The 22,062-nt window shown below is 48.2% G+C and overlaps 1 protein-coding gene across 1 annotated transcript in view; it reads left to right on the top strand.

Moving 5' to 3' along the window:
* The window catches only part of EPHX2 (epoxide hydrolase 2), a 587,345-nt gene extending 565,593 nt beyond the window's left edge, over positions 1 to 21,752 (top strand). The window contains exon 19 of the mRNA XM_078649944.1: positions 21,311 to 21,752. Within this exon, the coding sequence (XP_078506070.1) occupies positions 21,311 to 21,383 (73 nt within the window). The 3' untranslated portion in view covers positions 21,384 to 21,752. The remainder of the gene's footprint in view (positions 1 to 21,310) is intronic.
* The last annotated feature ends 310 nt before the right edge of the window (positions 21,753 to 22,062 follow it).

A 22,062-nucleotide genomic window follows, 5' to 3' on the forward strand; every position in this document is an offset into this window, starting at 1 on the left:
ATTGTTTTACACCAGCTGGATGTTGGAACGGTATTCCCATGCCCTTTGGGATTCGGTGGCACAAGTTCTCCCTGGTGTTTCTGAAGATCTCTGACCTGTTCTCGCTTATGCGATCCAAGACGGTCATGATGCGGCCAAGATCATGATTCTTTGTGGCTTGGACTCCACCGATTTCATTGGCACTAGTGATGCCATTCGATCTATGCATTGATTTATTCAACTGGGTTCTCTGGCGAAGTTCAGTCTTCCTGATGGACATGCCAGTTGACAGTGCTCAATCGACTGAAATGTGGTTGGTCACTAGCCCACCTTTATTTAAAATGATAATGTTTTATTTAAATGCGAGGTTTTTTGCAAGCTCTTCTTACTATGGCATGCGACTTGGTGTCATAGGGCTGCCTGTCCCTAGGTAATCGTAATCTATAAATGGAGGTTCGTGATGGAATCACACGACCTAACCAAGCGCACAGCTGAAAGATTTGTTGCCTACTAATTACACTTTTTCAATAAATCTCTTAATCTGAACTTTTTACTTTTGTCTTTTTATTTACTTTCTAGTTTTTTTGTTCGTAGTTTTTAATTGTTTTTCAAGTTCAATCTTTATACATGTATTGTTATTGATTCATAACAACATCCTTGATATTTCTGTACATGTCATATACATAATTTTTCTCAACATTACATATCATTCATAAATTTCAATGCAACATAAACGGCGATTGCTGGTTGTTTGGCCCGATGCATTTCGGGACCAATGTCCCTTCTTCAGGGGCCACTGTAAAAAAGATAATATAAAAATTCTGTCATAACGAACACATTAATAGACATCATTTACATTATCAGTTTGTTTGTTTACAAGCCACTCAAAAATTGAGTCTCCCACCATGTTTCTTAAGTATTCGTGATGTCATTTAAGCTCTTCTCATGATTATACAACTGACACTATTTCATGAAGTCACACGTCCTACACAATAGTTTGATGTCATGTGTTTAATGCCTCTGGGTGTATGTATATTCTGTGATAATACTACCGAGTCTAGTGAGGTGGGTGAAGACTGCCTTTGGGGGGGTGTAGCCCGCCTTTAACAGACAGTCGTGAAAGTAGGGAGAGACTGTCACCCTTGACCTCCGAAGATGCACTACCACGATCACTTACGTGAACACCAGAGAGTCGCTGATAAGACCAAAGGGGAGCACAGTAAACTGAAAATGCTCCCGTCCCACCATGAAACACAGGTATCAATGATGGGTCGGCAGAATGGGTATATGAAAATAAGTGTCCTGCTGGTCCAATGAACATTTTACAGGATCAAGAGCAGAGCAGACCAGGGCCATAGTGAGCATCTTGAATTTTTCCTTCCCAGAAGAAGGCATTGAGAGGGCTCAGGTCTAGGATAGGTCAAAGGTCCAATCCTTCTTGGACACCAGAAAGTAATGGGAGTAACAACCATGTCTTACTTCTGGCGCTGGCACCCTCTCAACAGTCCCTCTGGCCAAAAGGGCTTATAGTTCCTGCTACAAAACGTAGAAATAGTATTCAGTCAGTTGCTGGGTGGATGGTGGAAAGTGTGGTTGGGAAGAGAGGATGGGTAAGGCATATTTTCTACAAACAATCTGTAGGACCCACCTGTCTGATGAATTTGCCTGTCAACCCGGAAAGAATTGGTGGATTCTGAATTCCATCAGGTTGCTGTGCTCATGTAATGGCACCCTAAGGAGGTTTGGCAGGTGGTGCTGCACAGGGAGCGGTAAACAGAATGGCCTTATGATGTTGTCCACGGGGGCAGTGGGCTCCAGGGCCTCGATCATGAAACTACAGTGTACGTGGGACAGGCTGGCGACTTGGAGGACCTCAAGTGGACCTCTGGAGTGCTTTAAAGTCTTTCCTCCAATATCACTTTTGCCCCAGGTTTTCAAGAAGTTCAGGACTGATCCGGCTCAAGTCATCCTAGTGGCACCAGCTTGTGAATGGAGAGTAAAGCAGCCAGAACTCCTGGGCTTGACCATGTGTCCTCTGATCAGGCTGCTCCGGCAGGACCTGCTGTTGCAGTAATAAGAACAGGTTCTGCACACAGGCATTCACAATCTCCACCTTCATGCTTGGAGATTGAGCAGGGACAGCTGAACTCCTGTGACCTCCCACCTGAGGAGTTTGATGTTATGTTGATAGTCTGGCATCCTTCGATGAAAACTGTTTAGTGTGGCACTCCAAATTAACCCCTTCCAAGCAAGTTATCTAGCGTTCCATTGTTAGTTTTGTCTCTTGCCTGGTAAGGCTTTGTGTTGGGCATGATTAAGGGTTATCGTTAGGCCCTTTTGGCCTTGTTACATTTGCAAGATCATCCATTATTGTTTACGTTTCCAGCTGTTATGCGATGTTTGAGAGGGCTATAACATATGGTCCCCGCTTCTCCCTTTGTAATGCCCCAATGGGACCTTAATATGGTCCTTACTTAAATAATGTACACTTGAGTGGAACCACTTAACTTTTGTCCCTTATAGCTCATTACTATTAAGACAGTGGGGCATGTTACCAAGGGCCTTATCGCCGCTTTAGCAGGAATTTTTCCTGCTAAAGCGGCGATATGTGTATATATGTGTGTAGTTTTATTTGCATAATTAATTAAAATTGTTACAAAGCAGCGAAAATTGTATCGCCCTATTACCTAGCTGTCGCTAACACCAGTTAGCGACAGCTATTAGGTGATAGCGATCATCTTGGGGCCCACTTTGCATGTGAGCGATAATTATCGCTAATAACATGCAAAGTGGGCGTGCCAAGATGTTAGCGACTGGAAACAGTCGCTAACATCGCTATCTCCTATTACCTACTTTTGGAAATAATCGCGCTAAGGGCGATTATCTCCAAAAGCTAACGCCTGCCCAGAGCAGTTCTTAGCCATGTTATCCAATGGAAGGTGGATAACATGGCTAAGAGCATTGTCACACTAATGCATGAATATCGCTGATTTTTCAGCGATATTCATGCATTTCGCAGGATTTTTACCGCTTTTGAAATAAATCTTGATAATATCAAGGTATCTCAGCGGTAAAAATCGTCGGAGCGCGGCGATATAATTATAGCCGCTAACCATGCATAGCGAGAATTATCGCTATTGCTTGGTAATATGCCCCTCTGTTCCTCCTTGCATCGCCTTGGCATGGTGTGCGAGTGAGCATCAGGCTCTCCGTGTATTTCCACCATGCACCACCTTCTTCCCAAACTGGTTTGTGGACGTAAGCAGCATTTCAACAGAGGTTGTGATGCTGTTCCACTTTGGTTAAAGTATCACCCTGCAGGTGTTCTAAAAGAATCTCCATCAATTGAATCCCAAAAGAGCACTGCTCTTTTACATTATTCATACCAAGGACGACCGGGTAGATAATCAGCTCTTTGTGTGGTGCTCCAGAGCGAAAAAAGTCAAAGCAGTACAGAAGAGAACCATCTCCCTCTGCATTGTGCTCTGCATTAAGATCTGCTATGCACTGGCCAAAAAACAGCCTCCAGAAGGTCTTTGTGCTCATTTTACCAGGGCCAAAGCTACTACCACTTTGTTAGCACTCTGAGTCCCTGCCCTAGACATATGCCATGCAACCACATGGGCACCCCTCTGTATGTTCATAAAATACTATTGTCTGGACAGTCAGGTTCACCGAGTGGGGCATTTTTCTTACTCAGTCCTGCAAGAGTTTCTAGTACTAGTCCATTCACAGACCTGCCTCTAAATTTTTGCTGCTTTGGTATCTATTCAAAAGGTGAGGAATCTGCAGCTAGAAGTCTGTATTAGAAGAACAAGTTACTTACCTTTGGTAACTCTCTTTCTGGTAAAGACTCAATCTAGCGGCAGATTCCTCACCAACCCTGCCATCCTCCCTGTCTGTGCTTGAACGCTATTCATTAATAAGATCCGAAGTCTAGGAATCCGCAAACTGGTTACAACCAATTTCCTCTTATGGCTGTGTGCGTGGGGCACACACTGCCACGAAAGCAATTGACGTCAGAGCGCAGGGTGGTGCCTATATAGGCTTGATATGTAATTTCTGGAGTGGAATGACGTCCATGCAGAGCCGCACCGCGCCACCCGACGGCGTGCCGAGGTACTACTTAAAAGTTTCTGGATCCAGTGTGACGCCTGGGTAATATTCAAAAGGTGAGAAGCGTGAGGCTAGAGAGAGCCTCTACCCGAAAGAGCATTACTGAAGGTAAGTAACCTGTTCTTCTAGAACTTGTAGTTTTGCTTTTAACATTTGCCTTTAACATTGTAAGTGCAGTACCGATGGCTCAAAAGCTAGGGCTGCTGAAAGATGTCATGTATGACAACGAGTCACTTTGTGGCATGAAGTTGGACAGACATTCTTTTGGATTCTCCGAGTATCTATTTTTCGTGAACAGGTATGCTGGCTCATGGGTTTCCAATTACTTATTCACTTTCATGTTGGCTGTCAATACAATATCCAAAAAAACTCAGAAAAGAATGTTAAAAGGAAATATATACTTGTGCATTTTAATGTGGTGTTCCCATGTGTTATACTTAGTAAAATTGCCTCTATTGTTGAGTGCCTCCCAGCCTCTTCTTTTGTACTACCTTTTCAGTGTGTGTAAAGAGTCTTAATGTTTTTCCTGCATCAGTGTGTTGAACAGTTGGTATCACATTTCCAAAAACCTGTTGCTCAGAAAAGTTCCACTTCACATCTGCACACTGTCCATTATCCCTATTATTATTATTGTTGATATTATAATATCATTAGCCAGTCTTTCCCTTTAGTTCAACAATGCTCCCATGCCACAAATTGTATGGTACTAGTTCTTTTGGAAAACGTGAAATACAAGTCCCATAATGCAAAGTTCTGTTGGATACAAAAATCTGGGACTAAAAGGTGATGCGCATTACATCTGTAGACCTATTCATTTTTTTTTTTTTTTAAACAATTTTTATTGTAGCCATACCAAAACAGGCCATTGCATAGATATTCAGCAACATAAGTTTGAGCAGTTATACAATACGATTCGTTGTCTCATACACAGCCTTCGTGCCCACAACCCGGGGGTTGGGCGGCGATGATTTCACGGCTCTCCCATGCCTGATGTTTAAAGATAAAGGAGTAGCTGGCTTCCGGATTGTGTGTATGACTACTTTTACATCTCTGCCTAACAACGCGCTGAACCCCAACTCCCAACCCCTGCGCTAAAACCTAAAACCCCCCCCTGTCCCGCCCCGCCCCCCACCACCTGTCCAGGGCCCTTGCAACGATCATTCCTCTGTCCCTGAAGTGCTGTCTTCGTCTCCCCTGTATACCTGCCGCCCCTAGGTTATCAGCTTGCACTATCTACCCTTCCTGCCTCGGGGGCCTCCTCTCCCTCGTCTGCCTCGCTATCTCTGAGTGCTTGCACCATCACTTCCCATGAGGTCGCAGCATCCTCCGCCCTCTGGCTAGGGGTCCTGCGCGCAAGCTGGTACCTGTGTGTGCTGTCAGCCGTCGCCCATTTCAGAAATTCCTGCCGCCACCTCCGGGGAGTCGGACCCACCCTCGCTTTCCAGTTCCTGGTGATCTCCCTCTTAGCCACCATCAACCCCATGTCAATAAACTTGCTTGTGAGTTTGTTTTTGGGGGTATGAGGGAACCAGTGTAAAAGACACTCCGCCGGTCCAAAGGCGATGGACCTTTCAGTTACTTCATTCAATACGTCGCCTATGTACTGCCAATAGTCCCGAAGGGCCGGGCACGCCCACAGCATATGCACTAATTCGACCCCCTCTTCCGGGCACCGGGGACAGGTCGCTGTTACCGCGCCGAAATACCTCCTGATCCTTCCCGGGGTCATGTACGCCCTATGCAGTACATAGTAGTGTATAAGCTGAAATCTAGCGTTTCTCGTGCTGTTGCGAGCCCTACGGACAAGCTGTGCCCACGTCGCGTCAGGTATTTCTGTACCCAGGTCCACCTCCCATTTGGCTTTCAGCGATGTAAGAGGAGGGAGATTCTCTCTCACCATTCTACTGTAGAGGCACGTCACCGCCTTGATAGTACCCGCTGACATCATGGCGTATTGGCATGCAGCCGCCGTCTCGGGTTCCTCTAGCCCCGTGCCCCAGTGGGCCTGCACTGCCCTGGTCACTGCCGCATGAAGTAAAAAACCCCGCCCGAGATGTCGAAGCGCTCCAGTAGTTCTTGGAACGGGAGCAGCGTACCATTTTCATAAAGGTCCCCGATCACTTGCACCCCCGCCTCTTCCCACCTCTGGAGATGCGACCAGTCGCCGCCATGCGGCAACGCTGTCAGCATGCCCAGAGGGATCTCCGGTGCATATGGGCGCCTAGTCCCCGCCCTCTTCTGAGCTCGATTCCAGCATTGACGGTACGTGCGTTGTTCCAACGACAAGTCCCGATTATCTATCCGCTGTTGGAGGGTAATATACGCCAACACATGCCTGGGCGTCCCCCGTAGCCTCTCTTCTTCCGGGCCCCGGAACACTCGCGCCACCTCCTGCGTGAAGACCTGCAGCTGGGCCGCTAAATAATAAAGCTCAAGGTCCGGCACCGCCAGTCCCCCTTCATCCTTCGGGCGAGAAAGCGTTGCCAGCGCCACCCTGCACCGCCCCGCTCCCCAGATGAACGTCGTAATCAAAGATCGGAGCTGCCTAAAGAAGGAGCTAGGTATCCAGATTGGGAGCGTCCGAAAGTAATACAATAATCTCGGCAGGGCAACCATCTTCAACAAGGAGATCCGGCCTGCTACCGATAGCGGCAACGTGGCCCAGAAGGCCATACAGCCCTTTAGTCCTCGCACGCACCGCCCCAGGTTGCCCTCAAGCAAGTCTTCCGCCTTGTGGTAAATATAGACCCCTAAGTATTTAATACAGGCTGGTTCCCAGGCTAACTCCGATCGGTGTTGCGGCCGAGCAGCCCCCTCCAATAGCGGGAACAAACTTGTTTTGGGCCAATTAACCCTCAGGCCCGACATCGCGCCGAAGCGCTCTAGCAGCGCCTCCGCGCCCTGCAGGTCCCCAGCACCGTCGTGGAGGAATAGCAGTAAATCATCAGCATAAAGCGAGATGAACTGCTGGCTGTCTCGGGCCCGCACCCCGTGGAAGTGCCGCCCCGTCCGGGCCTCAGCCGCCAGTGGCTCGATAGCCAGTGCAAATAAAAGCGGCAAAAAGGAGCAACCCTGCCGAGTGCCCCTTTCTACCGGATAGCGGAGGGACACCGTCGACCCAACTCTCACTCTTGCTATCGCTTCCGCGTAGAGGACCTTTGTCCATTGGATATAGCCAGCTCCCAGACCGAATCGCTCCATAACAGCATAGAGGTAGTCCCACTCTAGGCTGTCGAAAGCTTTCTCAATGTCTACCGAGAGCACCAATTCGGTCCCGACCCCCCCCTTCAGCTCGTCCATGAGGCGAACAAGCCTTCTGACATTAATCGTGGTGTTTCGAGTCGGTATAAAACCGTTCTGGTCTTCGTGCACCAGTTCCGGCATATGCGGTAGGAGCCTCGCCGCTAGTATGGAGCTCAAGATCTTGTAATCTGCGGTGAGCATAGAGAGCGGCCGGTAAGACGCGGGGTCGCTACTCTCTCTGCCGGGCTTCAGCAGTGGTACTACCAATGCCTCCCGCATTGACTGCGGCAGACGGCCCGCTGCTTTGGCCTCTTTATAAACGGTCAGGAGTCGCGGCGCCAAAGCGTCCAAATATTTACTATAGAACTCTATGGGGAGCCCGTCTATCCCCGGCGATTTGTTACGTGCCATACTCCGCACCGCCTTCCTAATCTCCCCTAGTTCGATGTCCGATCCCAGTGCCTTCGCCTGCTCCGTCTCTAGCTGTCGTAGGGGTAAGCCGCTCAAGAAGGGCTCGGCCAGTCCCGTCCGATCCCCCGGGGTGCTCTTGTACAGGCCCTCATAATAGTTCTGGAAACCGTCAACTATACCCAACTGAGTATGTTGCACCATGCCAGCTGCATCCCGCAACTGAAGTATGGGAGAGCATCGCCTAGTGGGGTTCGAAAGCCAGGCCAGAAGGGTGCCCGCCTTATCTCCGTCCACGTGGGAGCGCAACACATAACGCTTATAGTCAAAGGCTCGGAGTCTCTCCACTTCAGTGGCCATCGCCTCCCTAGCCGAGCAAAGCGTCTCTTGGAGTTCCGGTTGCCCGGGCCGCTCCCTTTCCGCCTCCCTCAGCTTGGTATCCGCCGCAGTCAAATCGCTCAACAACACTTTCCGCACGCCTACATAATCCTTGATACAGATACCCCTCATCACCACCTTAAAGGCGTCCCATTCCGTTGCCCTGGATGTCGCCGTCCCTTCATTCTCCGCGAAATATAAATCCACCCCCTCCGCCAGGGCCGCCCCGAATAGGGGGTCTTCCAGAGTCTCAGGCCTTAGCTTCCAGGTCGGGACCCTGGGCTTCTCCGCCACCCACGCTAGCCGGATCAGAAGTGGATTGTGGTCCGAGATCGTCCTCGACAGGTATTCCGACCCTGTGACGTACGGCAACACCCCCCGGGAGCAGAGTATCGCATCTAAGCGGACATGCAAATCATGTAGCCCAGAGAAAAAGGAGTAATCTCGGTCAGTCGGGTGGTGTCCTCGCCATACATCCGTCAATCCCCAACTCTCCTGCCACTCCCTCCTACCTCTAGATAGCCTGTGTACCGGGGAATCATGCAGTGGGGGGTGGAATCTATCCAATGAGGGGTCTGTAATGGAATTAAAGTCGCCCCCCAGCAGGACCGGGCCCGCCAGGGAGTGAGCCAGCGTCCCCGACAGTGTCGCAAAGAAAGCCAGCTGGTCAGTATTCGGGGCATAAATACTAGCTAGTACTATATCTCTGCCTTCTAGCTTCCCCTCCACCACCACATACCTCCCTTCCTGATCTACCCATTGGCGCGTGAGTTGGAAAGGTGTGCCTGCCCTAATCCAAATTAGTACTCCCCTAGCATAGGCTGAGTAGCTGGTGTGAAAAATCTGGCCCCGCCACCTCCTCTGCAGTGCCGCCCCCTCCTGTTTTGTGAGATGCGTCTCCTGCAGCAGTGCAATATGCACCCCCCTCCGCACTAAAAAGGCATGCACTTTATGTCTACGCTGCATGGTGTGTAGGCCCCGCACATTCCAGGTTATGCAGTTCAAACGATTTGCATTAGCCATTGTCCCAATGATCCGACTGTAACACTCTCTTCAGTTCCTGCCCTTCGACGGTGGTGGTGCCCCCCCCAAACAAAACAAAACCTCCCAACTGTCCTGCCCATGGCAAACCCAGGGTCAATGACTTCAAAGAGAGTAAACAAACCCCAACTGTGGAACCCCCCCCACCCCCAGAACAGGCCCCAATATCGAGATATCAGTCCCCATCCAAACTCCCGCGCCTGATTGACCCAGGTCTCAACTACACAGCCGCAGCCGTGGGTGCCTTAAGGGCCTACGGAGCGCGGCCTCGTCCAGAGGGGGGCTGCGCTGCCCACCTCCCCGCTCCCTCCCCAATTCCCCATGATCTTCCTGCTCTGAGCCCCCCGGTGTGCCCCGACCCTCGTAGGCATGCAATTGTGGGTCCCCTCCCAGCGCCCCAAACATTACCCATTGACCTCTGCTGACAGTTCAGATACTCAGGATCTCATCCGCCGTCTGCGGCGTCACCAGCGGCCCTTCGGTCCGATGAACCCCAGCAAGATCCGATTCCGAGCCTGAAGCCGAGACATGAGTGTCCGAGTCCGTAGCACCTCCAGAGCCGGGGCCCTCAGCCCGCCCCAGCTTCCCCACTTCCAACAACGCAGCTTGCCGTTCCGCTTCAGTCTGGGAGGCCGTCGGCCCAAGCTTCCCCTGCCTCCGTCTCCACAACCTCTTCGATTTCCGCAGCCGGGTTGGCGAGCGCTCCCGCTCCTTTTCCCTCTCCTCACGTACCTTGGCTCCATCAGTTCCAGCCTTGTACGTCTCCCACCAGTCCCAGGCGTCCGCTGCCGTACTAAAAAAGAGCGTCTTGCCGTCCAGCACCACCCGGAGCCTGGCAGGGAAAAGCAAGGAGTAGGCGATCCCTTCAGCACGCAGTTCCTTTTTGATTGTGAGGAAGGAGGCCCGCTGCCTCTGCGTCTCGAAGGTAAAATCTGGGAAGAGTGTGACCTTGCTGTTCGCGATCTGGAATGGGCCATCCTCCCGGGCTTTTTGCAGGAGCAAGTCTCTGTCCTTGTAGTGAAGCAACTTGGCTATGATCGGTCTGGGTGGGAGCCCGGGCTTGGGAGGCCCTGAAGGGACCCTGTGGGCACGCTCCAGAGTGAAGAATGGCGAAAGTCCTTCCGGCGCCACTACCATTTTCAGCCATTCATCCATATAGGCCACCATGTCGCTCGTCCCCTCCGTCTCCGGCACGCCCACGATTCGCACATTACTGCGCCGGCTCCTGTTTTCTGCGCCCTCCGCACGCCGTTCCAGGGTGCGTATGCGGTCCAGGGCTTCCGTTAGTTTACCCTCCAGCACTTTGTGAGCGGGCGCCAGGTCTTTAATCGCAGTCTCAGTGTCCTTGACCCTGTCCTTCAGTTTATCGTGGTCCGCCCGGAGCAGGCCCAGCCCCGACGCCACCTGCGCTATATCATTGTGGAGCGCTTCACGTGTGGCCGTTATGGCGTCCAGAATGCGATCCTGCAATCGCTGCAGGTCCGTCTGTTCCATGGGGCCACCCTCTGCCACATCAGACGTCGCCGCCTCCTCCGCCTTGGACCTCGGCTTCCCCATTGCGGCCGGCCTTGTCGCTTATATCCGTCCAATGGCTCACGCCCCCCCTGGGCCTTCGCAGCGTGTTCAGCACCAAGGCTCAACGGATCCCTGTTGCGCCGGTACTGCTCTTCTGATGCAGCGTCTGCCGTGGTAAAAGGGGGGGGGGAGGAGATCAGGGCCTCCGGTCAGTCCCCCTCGATGCGTGCCCCCTGGGACCTGCACCAACCCGTCCTTGTCCGCCTGGGCTATTGCTTCCGTTCCCCCGTGCCTCAGGGAGCTTGGTACCGCCGAGGCCCCTCCGTGGCACTATGGGCCACTCCACTGTGTCCCCGCAAGCAGCGCAGGGGCGGGGGGGGCCGGGGACGTAACGTGCAGGGTCTCCTCCTCCTCAGTCCGCCGCTCAGGTCTGCCCCCGCTCACCTCCGTGCACAACCGGGGTCCGGTCCTGGGTCACATCACGCCATTCCTCCTCCCTGCATCGGAAGCCGTCTGCCAGCCCCGCTTGTAAGGGCGCACCCGGGCAGCCTCCTCTCTCAGCACTCGTGGCCGCCGCTCACCGCAGCCGGGGGGTCAAAGAGTATCCCTCGCCCTAGTAGGGTGCACCGCCGGAAGCCTCAAAGTCGGCGGTCGCGCTCACTCAGAGCGACCCAGCAGTGTGACCAGCCGGGTAGCCCTCGGACATCTAGCGCTCCGCCACGGCCGCCATCTTGTGCGCCGTTCTCCCTTCTCCGTCCCGGCGGCCGCTATGCTCGGCGGCCGGGCTCCTCGAGGCAGTCCCGCCAGCTGCTCAAAATGTGCCCCGCCGGTCACCACCGTGTCCTCGTGCGGCGCCGGGGCACACGCGGGTTCTCCGCCACTTTCAGCAGGATTAATGAGGGGAAGAGGCACGGAGCTCTAGGCTCACGCCGCCATCACCCTCGGATCTGTAGACCTATTCATGCTCTTTTTCCTCTGTCCTAACTGTTAATTCTCCTGAATTGGGCAAGTGTCTCCCTCATTTGACTTCAATTCACCGTTCTGAAATGCGAAATTCCTTCTTTGACTTTAACAGGGTCACCAAACCTTTCAAGCCTATATCACTCGCATACATTTCAATAAACCTGATTCAGGCTTCTGCTTCAATAGAAACCAATGGAGAAAATGCAAAGCACGATTTTTTTTTCACATTCTCCCACCTTCCTGTTATGAAATGTTGGCATGTATGTCACCCCCTAATGAGAACACCCTCTGAAACGCCTGTCTTCACCCGCCTTTCTGAGTCTAGACGTTGACAGTATGCTTTAAATGTCGATTTGTTCCTGTTAATACACTGACACCATTTCATGTCGAGCATGTTCGACAGATCTTATCGTGTGGACAGAAACATCAATTGCTGTTAAATACCGCCATTCTGAATGCGTCTTTTTGCAATGCGTGAGACCTGTCCCCAGTTTGTACTGGGTAGTCTGGGTTGCTCCATGTTCTTCTCTCTCCAAGAGCGCGAGCCTTGTTCAGCCTCGGCATACTTTACAAAACGCAAAGCGCGCGTTGAAAACAAGCTGAAAGCTGTAACTCCTGGGTTCAGTCAAATTTACCAGGTTTGCGTGCAGTGAACGCGGCGCGTGCCGCGCGCCAGTTTCCTGATGGAGCTCGCGCTTGGAGATGGATCGCGCGCCGCAGGGTGACCCGGGGCTCAACCCCCAGTCAGGGGCGCGTGCTCACATCTGATTACTCATCTCGCCCTTCGCTGGAGGCCGGAGCTCTTCTGAGCCGGTTGATCTTCAGGACTAATCACCAATCCTGGATCAATGCCCTCTGTCACTGCTGATCAGCGCCGGGAGTCGCGGAAGGACGGTTCGATCGATACCTCGCGTCTGCCTCCCTAGCACGGGTATGGCGCAGTGACACCTGCGAGGGCGAGCAGGTGTGAGCAGTGATTAATGGGCAGTGACCCCCTCCCTCTCCGAGGGTTGATCACATTTCAAACTAAAAGCGCAACCCGCCCCCTCGCCAATGTATGCTTTTAAAAGCCACTTTTATCTCTGCCTTCTTTTAATTTGCATGCTGTGAATAAAGTTAAAATGTGATCTGCCCAGGGCCACGTGCCATGTGTAGCACCATCTGCCAATGCGGGCTTTTAGCAAGGAGCGTTTTGCATTCTAGGGCCTGTAGGTCTTTTGTCTGAATAATGGAGGTACTGGCTTGTATATCAGTGACGTAGCTAGAGTGCCATGGGACATGGTGAGAACGAAAAATGGCCTCTCTGAGGGTTTGTGTGGCAGGTAAAATAAAGCAAGAATCAGCGCTCAGAAGGCCCGGGTACCTTTTACGTAATTGATAGTTAAGCCTCTATCATTCAATCTACCTTCCGCAGTGCTAAGGGCTAAAACACCAATGGCCTTATTTATGAAGGCCTTGCGCCGCCGGTGCGTCACTTTTTCTCATTTTAATAGTGGCGCACCGGCGGCGCAAGGCCTTCATAAATAAGGCCCCAAATCTGGTTGAAAATGTGGCGCATCATATTTGGCCTGCTCAACAACTGCAGGGGACTAACAGCCAGATTCATCATTGAAATTTGCGCTTGCAAAGGGCCAGATTCTGAGAATCTGGCCCTTTGCGAGCGCAATTTTTGCATTTGGGATTCATCATCCCAAATGCAAAAATCGCTAATAGCAAAATCGCAAAATTGCGAGGAATTGCATTTAAGGAATCTCTATTTGAGATTCCTTAAATGCAATTCATGAACCATTATTAATTTGCGAATTCGCAATTTTTGGCCGCTATTTACCGCGAAGTCTGACTTCGTGGTAAATAGCGAAAACTTAAAAAAATTCACTTTAGTGCATTTTTCTAAGTTGTATGTTACACACACACATGTCCTTTGGACATGTGTGTGCGCAACATCAGTCTACATTTTCATTTCAGGGGTGCTACAGGGTGTCCTTTGGACACCCCTGGCACCCTTGAAATCGCATCCTTATTTGCGATTAGCAAATTGCTAATTGCAAATAAGGAATAACTCCCCATTTGGAGTTATTCCTGATTTGCGATTAGCAATTTGCTAATCGCAAATAAGGAAGCTGTAGGAATCGCAATTTTTTTTGCGATTTCTACATGAATCCCGTTTTGCAAGTCCTTAATAGCGATTCCTTAATAATCGCTATTAAGGACTCGCAAAACGGGGCAATGATGAATCTGGGGGTAAGTCCAAAGCCCATTTATCAGGTCCATGCCGTTATTTCACATTGAGAGTATTAAACACATAATTATTTTTTTCGTTTCAGGACCAGTTTTAGAAAGATTCATTCGTTTTTATCATGAATCCATGAATTCCATCAGTTATTGTAGTCTTGCAAAAAAATAAAAATCTGTGGTAGCCCAGGTCTTAGAAATCTCCAAAGTATATGAATACATCACCGCCGTGTTAAGTGATTGGGTACACACCACTTGAGCATGACGCTCTGTATGGAAAGGAACATTCATCGACTGACCTATGCATTGTTTAAATGAAACATGGCTCTATCAACTTTCAAAATGTGAATAAACAACCCAAGTAAGTTGTGACACCTTCACCTCCTTTTTGTAATTAACCCCCTACTTCTGGGTCCAACAGTCCGCACTCTACGATGTCCATCAAAACCCTACATTACTAGTTCCTCAACCCACTACTTCCTCTATTTTAGGCCTTCTCTGCTCTAACACAGTCAGCATCCTCTTTATGGGCCTATTGGTTCTGATCTTAAGTTGCTGAGAAAGAACTGGCCTTATTTATGTCCTTATGGCCTTATCCACACCCTGAAGACTTGTATGGGGTTCACTGGCTATGCTTATTTGACTGACACTTGTTCGTTCAATGGGGACCTGCAGGCCTTGAAAGAACCCTTTCACAGGCAGCCCCTTGAGAATCTACTTCCTGATAAAAGTGGCAGGACCCTCCAATAACTGGAGACAATATGCAACTCTACTTGAAGGTATCTTCTGCCCCAGACACCCTCCACCTCTAAAATTGCCTGCGCCCATATGCAGACCTGAATGTCCAACATCTACTTGAAACTGAACTCCACAAAAACAGAATTACGGCTATCTGCCAAGGATAGCAAGTAACAACTAGTCAAAGCCTTGCTCAGGACCATGAAGCTGTAGAGATTCAAACCCTAGCTTTCACCCACTGCCAAGTCACTTAGATTTGCCCTGGACACCAAACTTACCGTAAAGAAACGCATTGCCACAAAAACAAAGACAGCCTGGTGGCAGCTCTCTTTAAAGAAACTGAAACTGTTCCTTCCAGAAAGTGACTTCAGATCTACTGTTCAAATCCTCATACTCTAGTATCTGCAGGATGTCAGCACGCTGCTCCATGGCCTCTCATACTCCAGACAGCCCCACTTACGGTTGCAACAAACCAGTCATTGAATGGCTGGAGTAATATGATCACATAACTCTCATCTTGAAGGAACTCTACTGACTGCCCTTGCCTTCCCTCTCCTTCAAATCTATTTGCATAATTTGCAAAACCATCCCGACCAGCATCCTGCCTATCTGGTTGTCAAGCTCACCATCTCTGGTGGCTCTCTACACACCCTCAGCCAGGACACTGTTAGACTGCAACCAAGACGTGTTGAAAAGGCAAAACAAGCCAACATGCCTTATCCCTGTATGCACCCCAGGCATTGTAACATCCATTGACAGTTGGAGCACCACAACCCTGCTCCAAAATAGGAAAGAGTTGAAGGCACATCTCCTTAAAGAAGGGTACACCACAGTGCAGAACAGTCTAGCTCTGCTCCCATGACAAAGTTATCCCTCCAATCACTCGTTGACTGTATCTTTGTTTTTCCCTAGCAAAACTTAGAAACTAAGTAGAATTCAGGATAATTCTCTATGCTATTTTTTGTACTTTAAAAAAAATATTTTCCCAATTCCCACATCAACTACCAAACGCCTGTCATGTGCTTGACATGTACTTGACATGACTGTTTGTGGTACATCTTTTCTTATGAAAGAAAAATTATAATTAACGTCCCCAGGGAATTCCCTCTTTCCAGCAGCAGAACCTAATTTCCATAGTATTTTCTTCATGGAGCTGCCAATAACCACTGGCTTGATGGCTGCCCTCCACATTTTTAAGGGGTATCACGTATGCCCACACCACCCGTATCTGTGGCCAAGAGAGCCTTATTTCTTTCACATTTTTCTTTGGATCTCTTGGAAAACACAATTCTGAAGCATGTACCATGTCTCCTTATTCTAAGTGAACTACTAACATGTCAGCAATCCATCTCTCATTCTGCAATTTGCTATTGGTTGGCATCAGTTGTTCCCTACCTCATGCTTATCTTTCCACACAACTTCACTTCTGTACCTTCTACACTAAAACACATCTGCTGTCCAAAAGTATTTCTTGCTGCCTGTTGGCATGCCACTTTGTCCAATAAATGGTCACAGAAACATCTGCTCAGCTTCATTTTTTTCTATCCTCTCCTTCTCCACCCCGCTGTAAAAAGGTAATATAATAAGACTGGAAGTGAAGAGGAGACCATGGCATTCTCACTAACAGATATGGCAAATTAAGGGCACAAGCAACCTCTGTGGATGAGAGATCTACTTATTTCCTTCAGCTATCCTGAACCCAGAATATTCACTTCTGTTGTGTTTAAATAGGACATTCCCTACTTCTTTCTGGGGACACATAATATCTCCAAACACTTCCCCAGCACTGCCAATATTTAATAAGCTGTTAACAGACTCCCATCACAGCACTTGAAGAACAAACTGCAATTCATCCATGAGAATTGCTCAACTGTGAAAAAGATTTTGACAGGGAAAGCGGTGCCAAAAAGAAAGCCATAAAAACTAGAACAAAGGAGGCAGAGAAAGATAAGAGAACAGTGACAAAGGTAGAAAAAATGATCTTACAAGGGGGAGATAAAGAGGTAGTGTAGGGTGGTGGAAGAAAGAGGCATGAGGTGGAATCAATATTATGCTGGCTTGGTACTCGACAGTGCTAGGGTTCAGCAGTGTTGGCAGCAGCCTCTAAGAACAACTCTCAGCCCCTGCACTTACATTTTTCTAAAATGAAGCAGAAAACCACAACCTGATTTGCTTTCCTCTGATGTCATGTAGCGCTCTTTAGCATGCTACTCTTTATCCTCACATCTGCCCACTGCAATACACTTGCACCTCAAGCCCGCCAACAGCTCAGATATGCTGAGAGTTCTAAAAAAATCTCTAAAACCTATTGTTCCAAGTTGGTCGACAAGCAAACTGTAACTGTCCCACTATCTCCTCTTGCATCTCAGTTTTCTGTAGTTTGATCTACATCTAATTACAAAGGGTCACAGTGAATTATACAGTAAAAAATATATTAATTGGGAAAAACATTCAAAGTCATCAGCGAATATAGATATCAACAATCTATACAGTGAGGGATAAACCTGGAGGTTAAAAACCAAAGGAAATTTAAAACATTAAATAGATTCTTTACATTTGAGTGGTGTGCTCTGAGCCACTTTCATCAGTTGAATCACAGAAGTGTATTTTATGTATATTTGTAAGTCTCTGGTGGGACAGAAAAAAGTTCTGCATGGTAAGAGACATACAGCCAGATTCATCATTGCAAAATCGGCTCGCAAAGGGCCAGATTCTGAGAATCCGGCCCTTTGCGAGCGCTATTTTTGCATTTGGGATTCATCATCCCAAATGCAAAAATCGCTATTACAGAAAGCGCAAAATTGCGAAGAATCGCATTTAAGGAATCCCAATTAGAGATTCCTTAAATGCTATTCATGAACCTTTTAAAAATTGCGAATTCGCAATATGGGGCCGCTATTTACCGCGAAGTGTAACTTCGTGGTAAATAGCGAAAACTTAGAAAAATGCACTAAGTTGCATGTTACACACACACATGTCCTTTGGATGTGTGTGCACAACACCTGTGTACATTTGCATTTCAGGTGTGCTACAGGGTGTCCTTTGGACACCCCTTGCACCCTTGAAATCGCTTCCTTATTTGCGATTCGCAAACTGCTAATCGCAAATAAGGAATGACTCCCCATTCATTCCTATGGGTCAAAGGCCCATAGGAATGAATGGGGAGTCATTCCTTATTTGCGATTAGCAATTTGCGAATCGCAAATAAGGAAGCTGTAGAAATCACATTTAATTGTGCGGTCCTTAATAGCGATTCCTTAATAATCGCTATTAAGGACTCGCAAATCGGGACATTGATGAATCTGGGGGATGGACCCTTGCCCTGAATGCTCAACTGTACTGTTGTCTGGATCCCTAATGCTGATTTTTAGATTGAGTCTGGGCAGTGCATGCACTGCTCTGCGAGGCATGCTGTACTCAGGTATGGACTTTGAGCCCCGCCCATCTTTTCAATTGGCTTACGTTACTGTCCTTCCTAAATGGTTGCTTCTGATACATTAATAGACTTGTTAGTCCCTCCTTAGTAACGCCTTGTCTTCATTTGTAACCTCCCATAAGGACTAAAACTTTTACGTGTGTGGTTACACAGTATGTTTATTTAGTCTGTGAAAACTATTTTCTTTCATTATTTTGTCCTACTCCAGACACAAAGTGATTTTCTACAATGGATGCGTGCCTTTCTTTCTTTATTTTTCCAACGCAGTCTGCTTTCAATAGTGTGGCTGTGGGCCTTTCTTTCTTTCTTTTTCCAGCACGGTCCGCCTTAAATAGAGCGCCCACGCTCCTTTCTTTATTTATTAAATGATTTTTTCATAAAGTGCCCAATGCCGCACTTTCACTTTGATATCAGCCAGTCACTTTTCATTACACAAGCCGTGTCTAAAGAAATTGGCATGGCCTACATTGAAGTGAAAGCACAGCATGGGGGTTTGTTGCCCCAAAAAATATTTCTCAACTTGACAAAAAAAAAATATTTGTTTGACAACTTGATAAACAAATGCTTTTTTTTGTGAAAGCGCCCCATGCCACACTTTTACTTTAATGTCAGCTACGCCAATTTCTTTGGATGCGGCTCATCTAAGGGAAGCGCTGCAGCCAACATTAAAGTGAAAGCGCCACATGGGCGCTTTGGCAAACAAGCATTTGCAGTGCAATAGTTCTTGCATTTACAATTGCATTGAAAATGCTTATTGTTTTGTCATAGACAAACCCAGACCATGCGTGTGCGCCAAATCACAGGCCTTTCCCAAGGACTGCGGTCTTGTTGGACTGGCAGGGGCACCCAAAGTGCTACCCTTATAGAGGTGGAAGGCTACCGCCTTCACCAAGAGTTATGCAGCACAAGCGCAGTGGTGGCAGCTTACGTGTAATGATCAGTATGAGTGTACAGATCCTTTTTACCATGTTTCACTGGAGTAAGACATACAGACTCAGCTTTTTAGAGTTCTGCTGCTGTGTGCTTAACTCACCCTTGGCCTACATCAGGTAGGTGTAGAATGCTGCGTAGTGCCGGACTAGTGACTGCACTGGATGCATGCATGCATGCCTGGGATGAGTACAGTACAGTGGTAGAGCAATAATGTGTAATACATGTGGGATTGTTGCATGAGCTCAGTGTATGTATGTCCATAAGGAATGCAATACATGAAAGATGCAGTGCTGTGCCTTGTGTGCGCGATGAAATGCATGTACTGGATGTAAGTTTGCTTGTGGGAAGTACAATACCTGAAGGGTGAACTGTTGTGCAGCCTGCACATGGTGAGTGTGTTTGTGTGCTTGCAGTGTCAGTGTGTGTGCTTGAAAATAGCACACTATAGTACAATACAGGGAGGCTACAGTGCTGAACAGTTTAAGATCAAATGGTAAACTCTGGGCTTTTATTTAGGTGCAGCTTGAAATCTAAGTAAACCAGTGCCTTGTACTGCTTTTATCAGATGAGGCTTCAGGAGAAGATTGCCCTCTGCTGCTGCAACGTTTCATGGCCTCAGTTGCTCCAGCCAAACATTGTTTCCAATACTGGAGTAAGCCAACATATGCCCCCTAGGCTGTTGAGAGGGTTGAAACATACATTTCTCTCGATTCTGGATATGGCAAGGAAACATTTTCTGGTCCGCATACATTTCACGTTTTTAAAACCTGGTGTGAACCTCTCTGGCTCCCTGTTGCCTAACAATCAATTTCAGAGCACTGTGTTGGGTGCTTTAACTTCTACCCAATGTTTTAATAGCTAGACTCCATCACCATGTCCTTCGGGGCCACCTTTGATCAGGGTCCCAGAAGCTTTTGAATGTTCCTCGAGGTAACAAGTGGGAGAGTCTTTCCAGTCTTAGCTTTGGGACCAGCTCCCTCTTTCCCTTCGACTGATGGAAACCCACTAGTTCTAATTCCACAGCTGGTTGGTTCCGCGCAAGTTGCCTGCTAGTAAAGGCATTTGTGAAACTACCACAGCCTGCTTATAAGTTCACTTTCTCACTCACTCGTAAGTTGATTTTATGCCATATAAGCTACCACAGTTTTACTCTCATGTTGGTCTTCAAATAACATCTGTTTAATAGGTCTCAGTTGACCTGAATGCTTTTCTCTGACACCAGTCATGTGCTTTATCTTCTCCATAGCACCAGTGTCCTCACCCCACTTATTTCGTTTTTTTGTGTACCCCTCCGTTTGTTCCACCTTTTTGCCGTGCCCTCACACAGCTTGCGGTTTGTCTGCTTCTCAGCGCTTCCTGTCCCACTTTTCAATTGCTTAGATACCCATCTCTTCTGTTTTTCTACTCAGCACCACAGTTACCCCCTTTTCTTTTGCTTGGACACCTGTCCTCTAGTTTATCTGTCTCACCGTACCCCTTGTATCATTTTTGCTCAGATAACTGTGATGTGCCTGGTCTGCCTCAAAGTACTCCTGCTCGAGCTTCTTGTGTTTGGATGAGTGAGTCCATGGATGAAGGAAGGGTTAAGACATTGAGTGAGTCAGCCATGCTGGAGCAGTAGACTATTGCCCTTTCTTGCTGATGCTCACTCCCCTATGCCTCCCCCATTCACCCATCCATGTGCACATTCACTCAGCCAGGCGCCTGCCCGCAATCGCTCACATTCCCCACTAACACCCTGGGGAGATGTGTGAGGCCATGCCTAACATTTGCTTTGTGAATCCATTCGGTCCGCCACATATTATGAGACAGGACGCGGTGAATGTAGAGCTTCTTGCCAATGGGCGGTTCCCAATGAGCGAGCTCTAAAGTAGTTCACGTTTGCTTTTTATGTTTGTAGTACCCAGGATGGGAGGATGCAAACGCCGATGACCCACTTCCTCTTATTCCCTTGGACCACCTTTTCGAGTCAGGGAATTCAGGTCTATTTGTTTGTACATGATAGTAGTCCAACAAACGGCAGCCACGCGAGATAAGTTTCGCTCACATTGCAGATTCCTCCAATTTCTTTAGGTAGAGAATACTGTGTGGAATGGGAAATCTCTGAGAGACAAGGATTTGCTATACTGAGTTAAGTTAAGTTTTGCCTCCACCCTCAGTCACCATACTACAGAATCCCAACTCAGCTCATGATATTGTCATCATAATGGGTGACATCACACTGGTTACCCCATTTTCAAACAATGCACTTAGATGCAGCTTGAAGTGCCTTTGCTCTTCCAGTAGAACAGGACATTGTATTTCATCTAAACTTGGTTTCTATTTCAGACCGGCTGCAGTTAACGAAATACTCCTCAGCTGGCTGGAGAAAGTGACTCCTGCCGTGACTTCTAAGCTGTGAAGAGGTTCAGCTCGGCTCACAGATATTTGGGAGACGTTTCTTCAGTAATTGTTGTGCACATCATCGAGAAATTTTCAACACGTTGGACCATTTCTTCTTCGTGGTTCTCATTCTGTGCACATATGCTGTAATCTGGTTTCGTCTGATTTTGAACTGCTACTAAGCATGCACTTTCTTCCTGATTTTATATTACAGTGCAGATATCTTATGCCCAATTTTTCTAATCATGATCTGGTGTACCCGTCCCATTGGGGCAGATGTAGCAAATGTACACCTAATGATCTTAATTTTAAATTTCTTAACATGCGCACTGGGTATGCAACAAATGAATGGTATTGAATATCTGCTTTAATAAAGTTATGATAATTGCTTAGTGTGTGAGCTTATATCAGTAATTTTTCTGTGAATGAAAATATCAAAAAGCAATCCCCTTCTGTATTTTTTTTCTGAAAGCCAACAATCTTCATGTTTTGTTCTTTGTTATTTTGCAAAAAGTCTGTTCGTTACTTAGTGAGTTTTTAGGTCGCGGTAATATCCGGTCGGCAGACCGGAAGTCCGAGAATTATTGTTACTTAGTAGGCTGCTTTATCCCGCCTCTGTTTTCGTCTCTCCTCCATTGGCTGGCTTCCTAAACAGAGGCCAGCCATTGGAGGAGAGAGCCGTTCCTCCAAAGAAGCTC

The sequence above is a fragment of the Lissotriton helveticus genome, chromosome 6, assembly GCF_964261635.1.
Source record: "Lissotriton helveticus chromosome 6, aLisHel1.1, whole genome shotgun sequence".
NCBI classification, from domain to species: domain Eukaryota; kingdom Metazoa; phylum Chordata; class Amphibia; order Caudata; family Salamandridae; genus Lissotriton; species Lissotriton helveticus.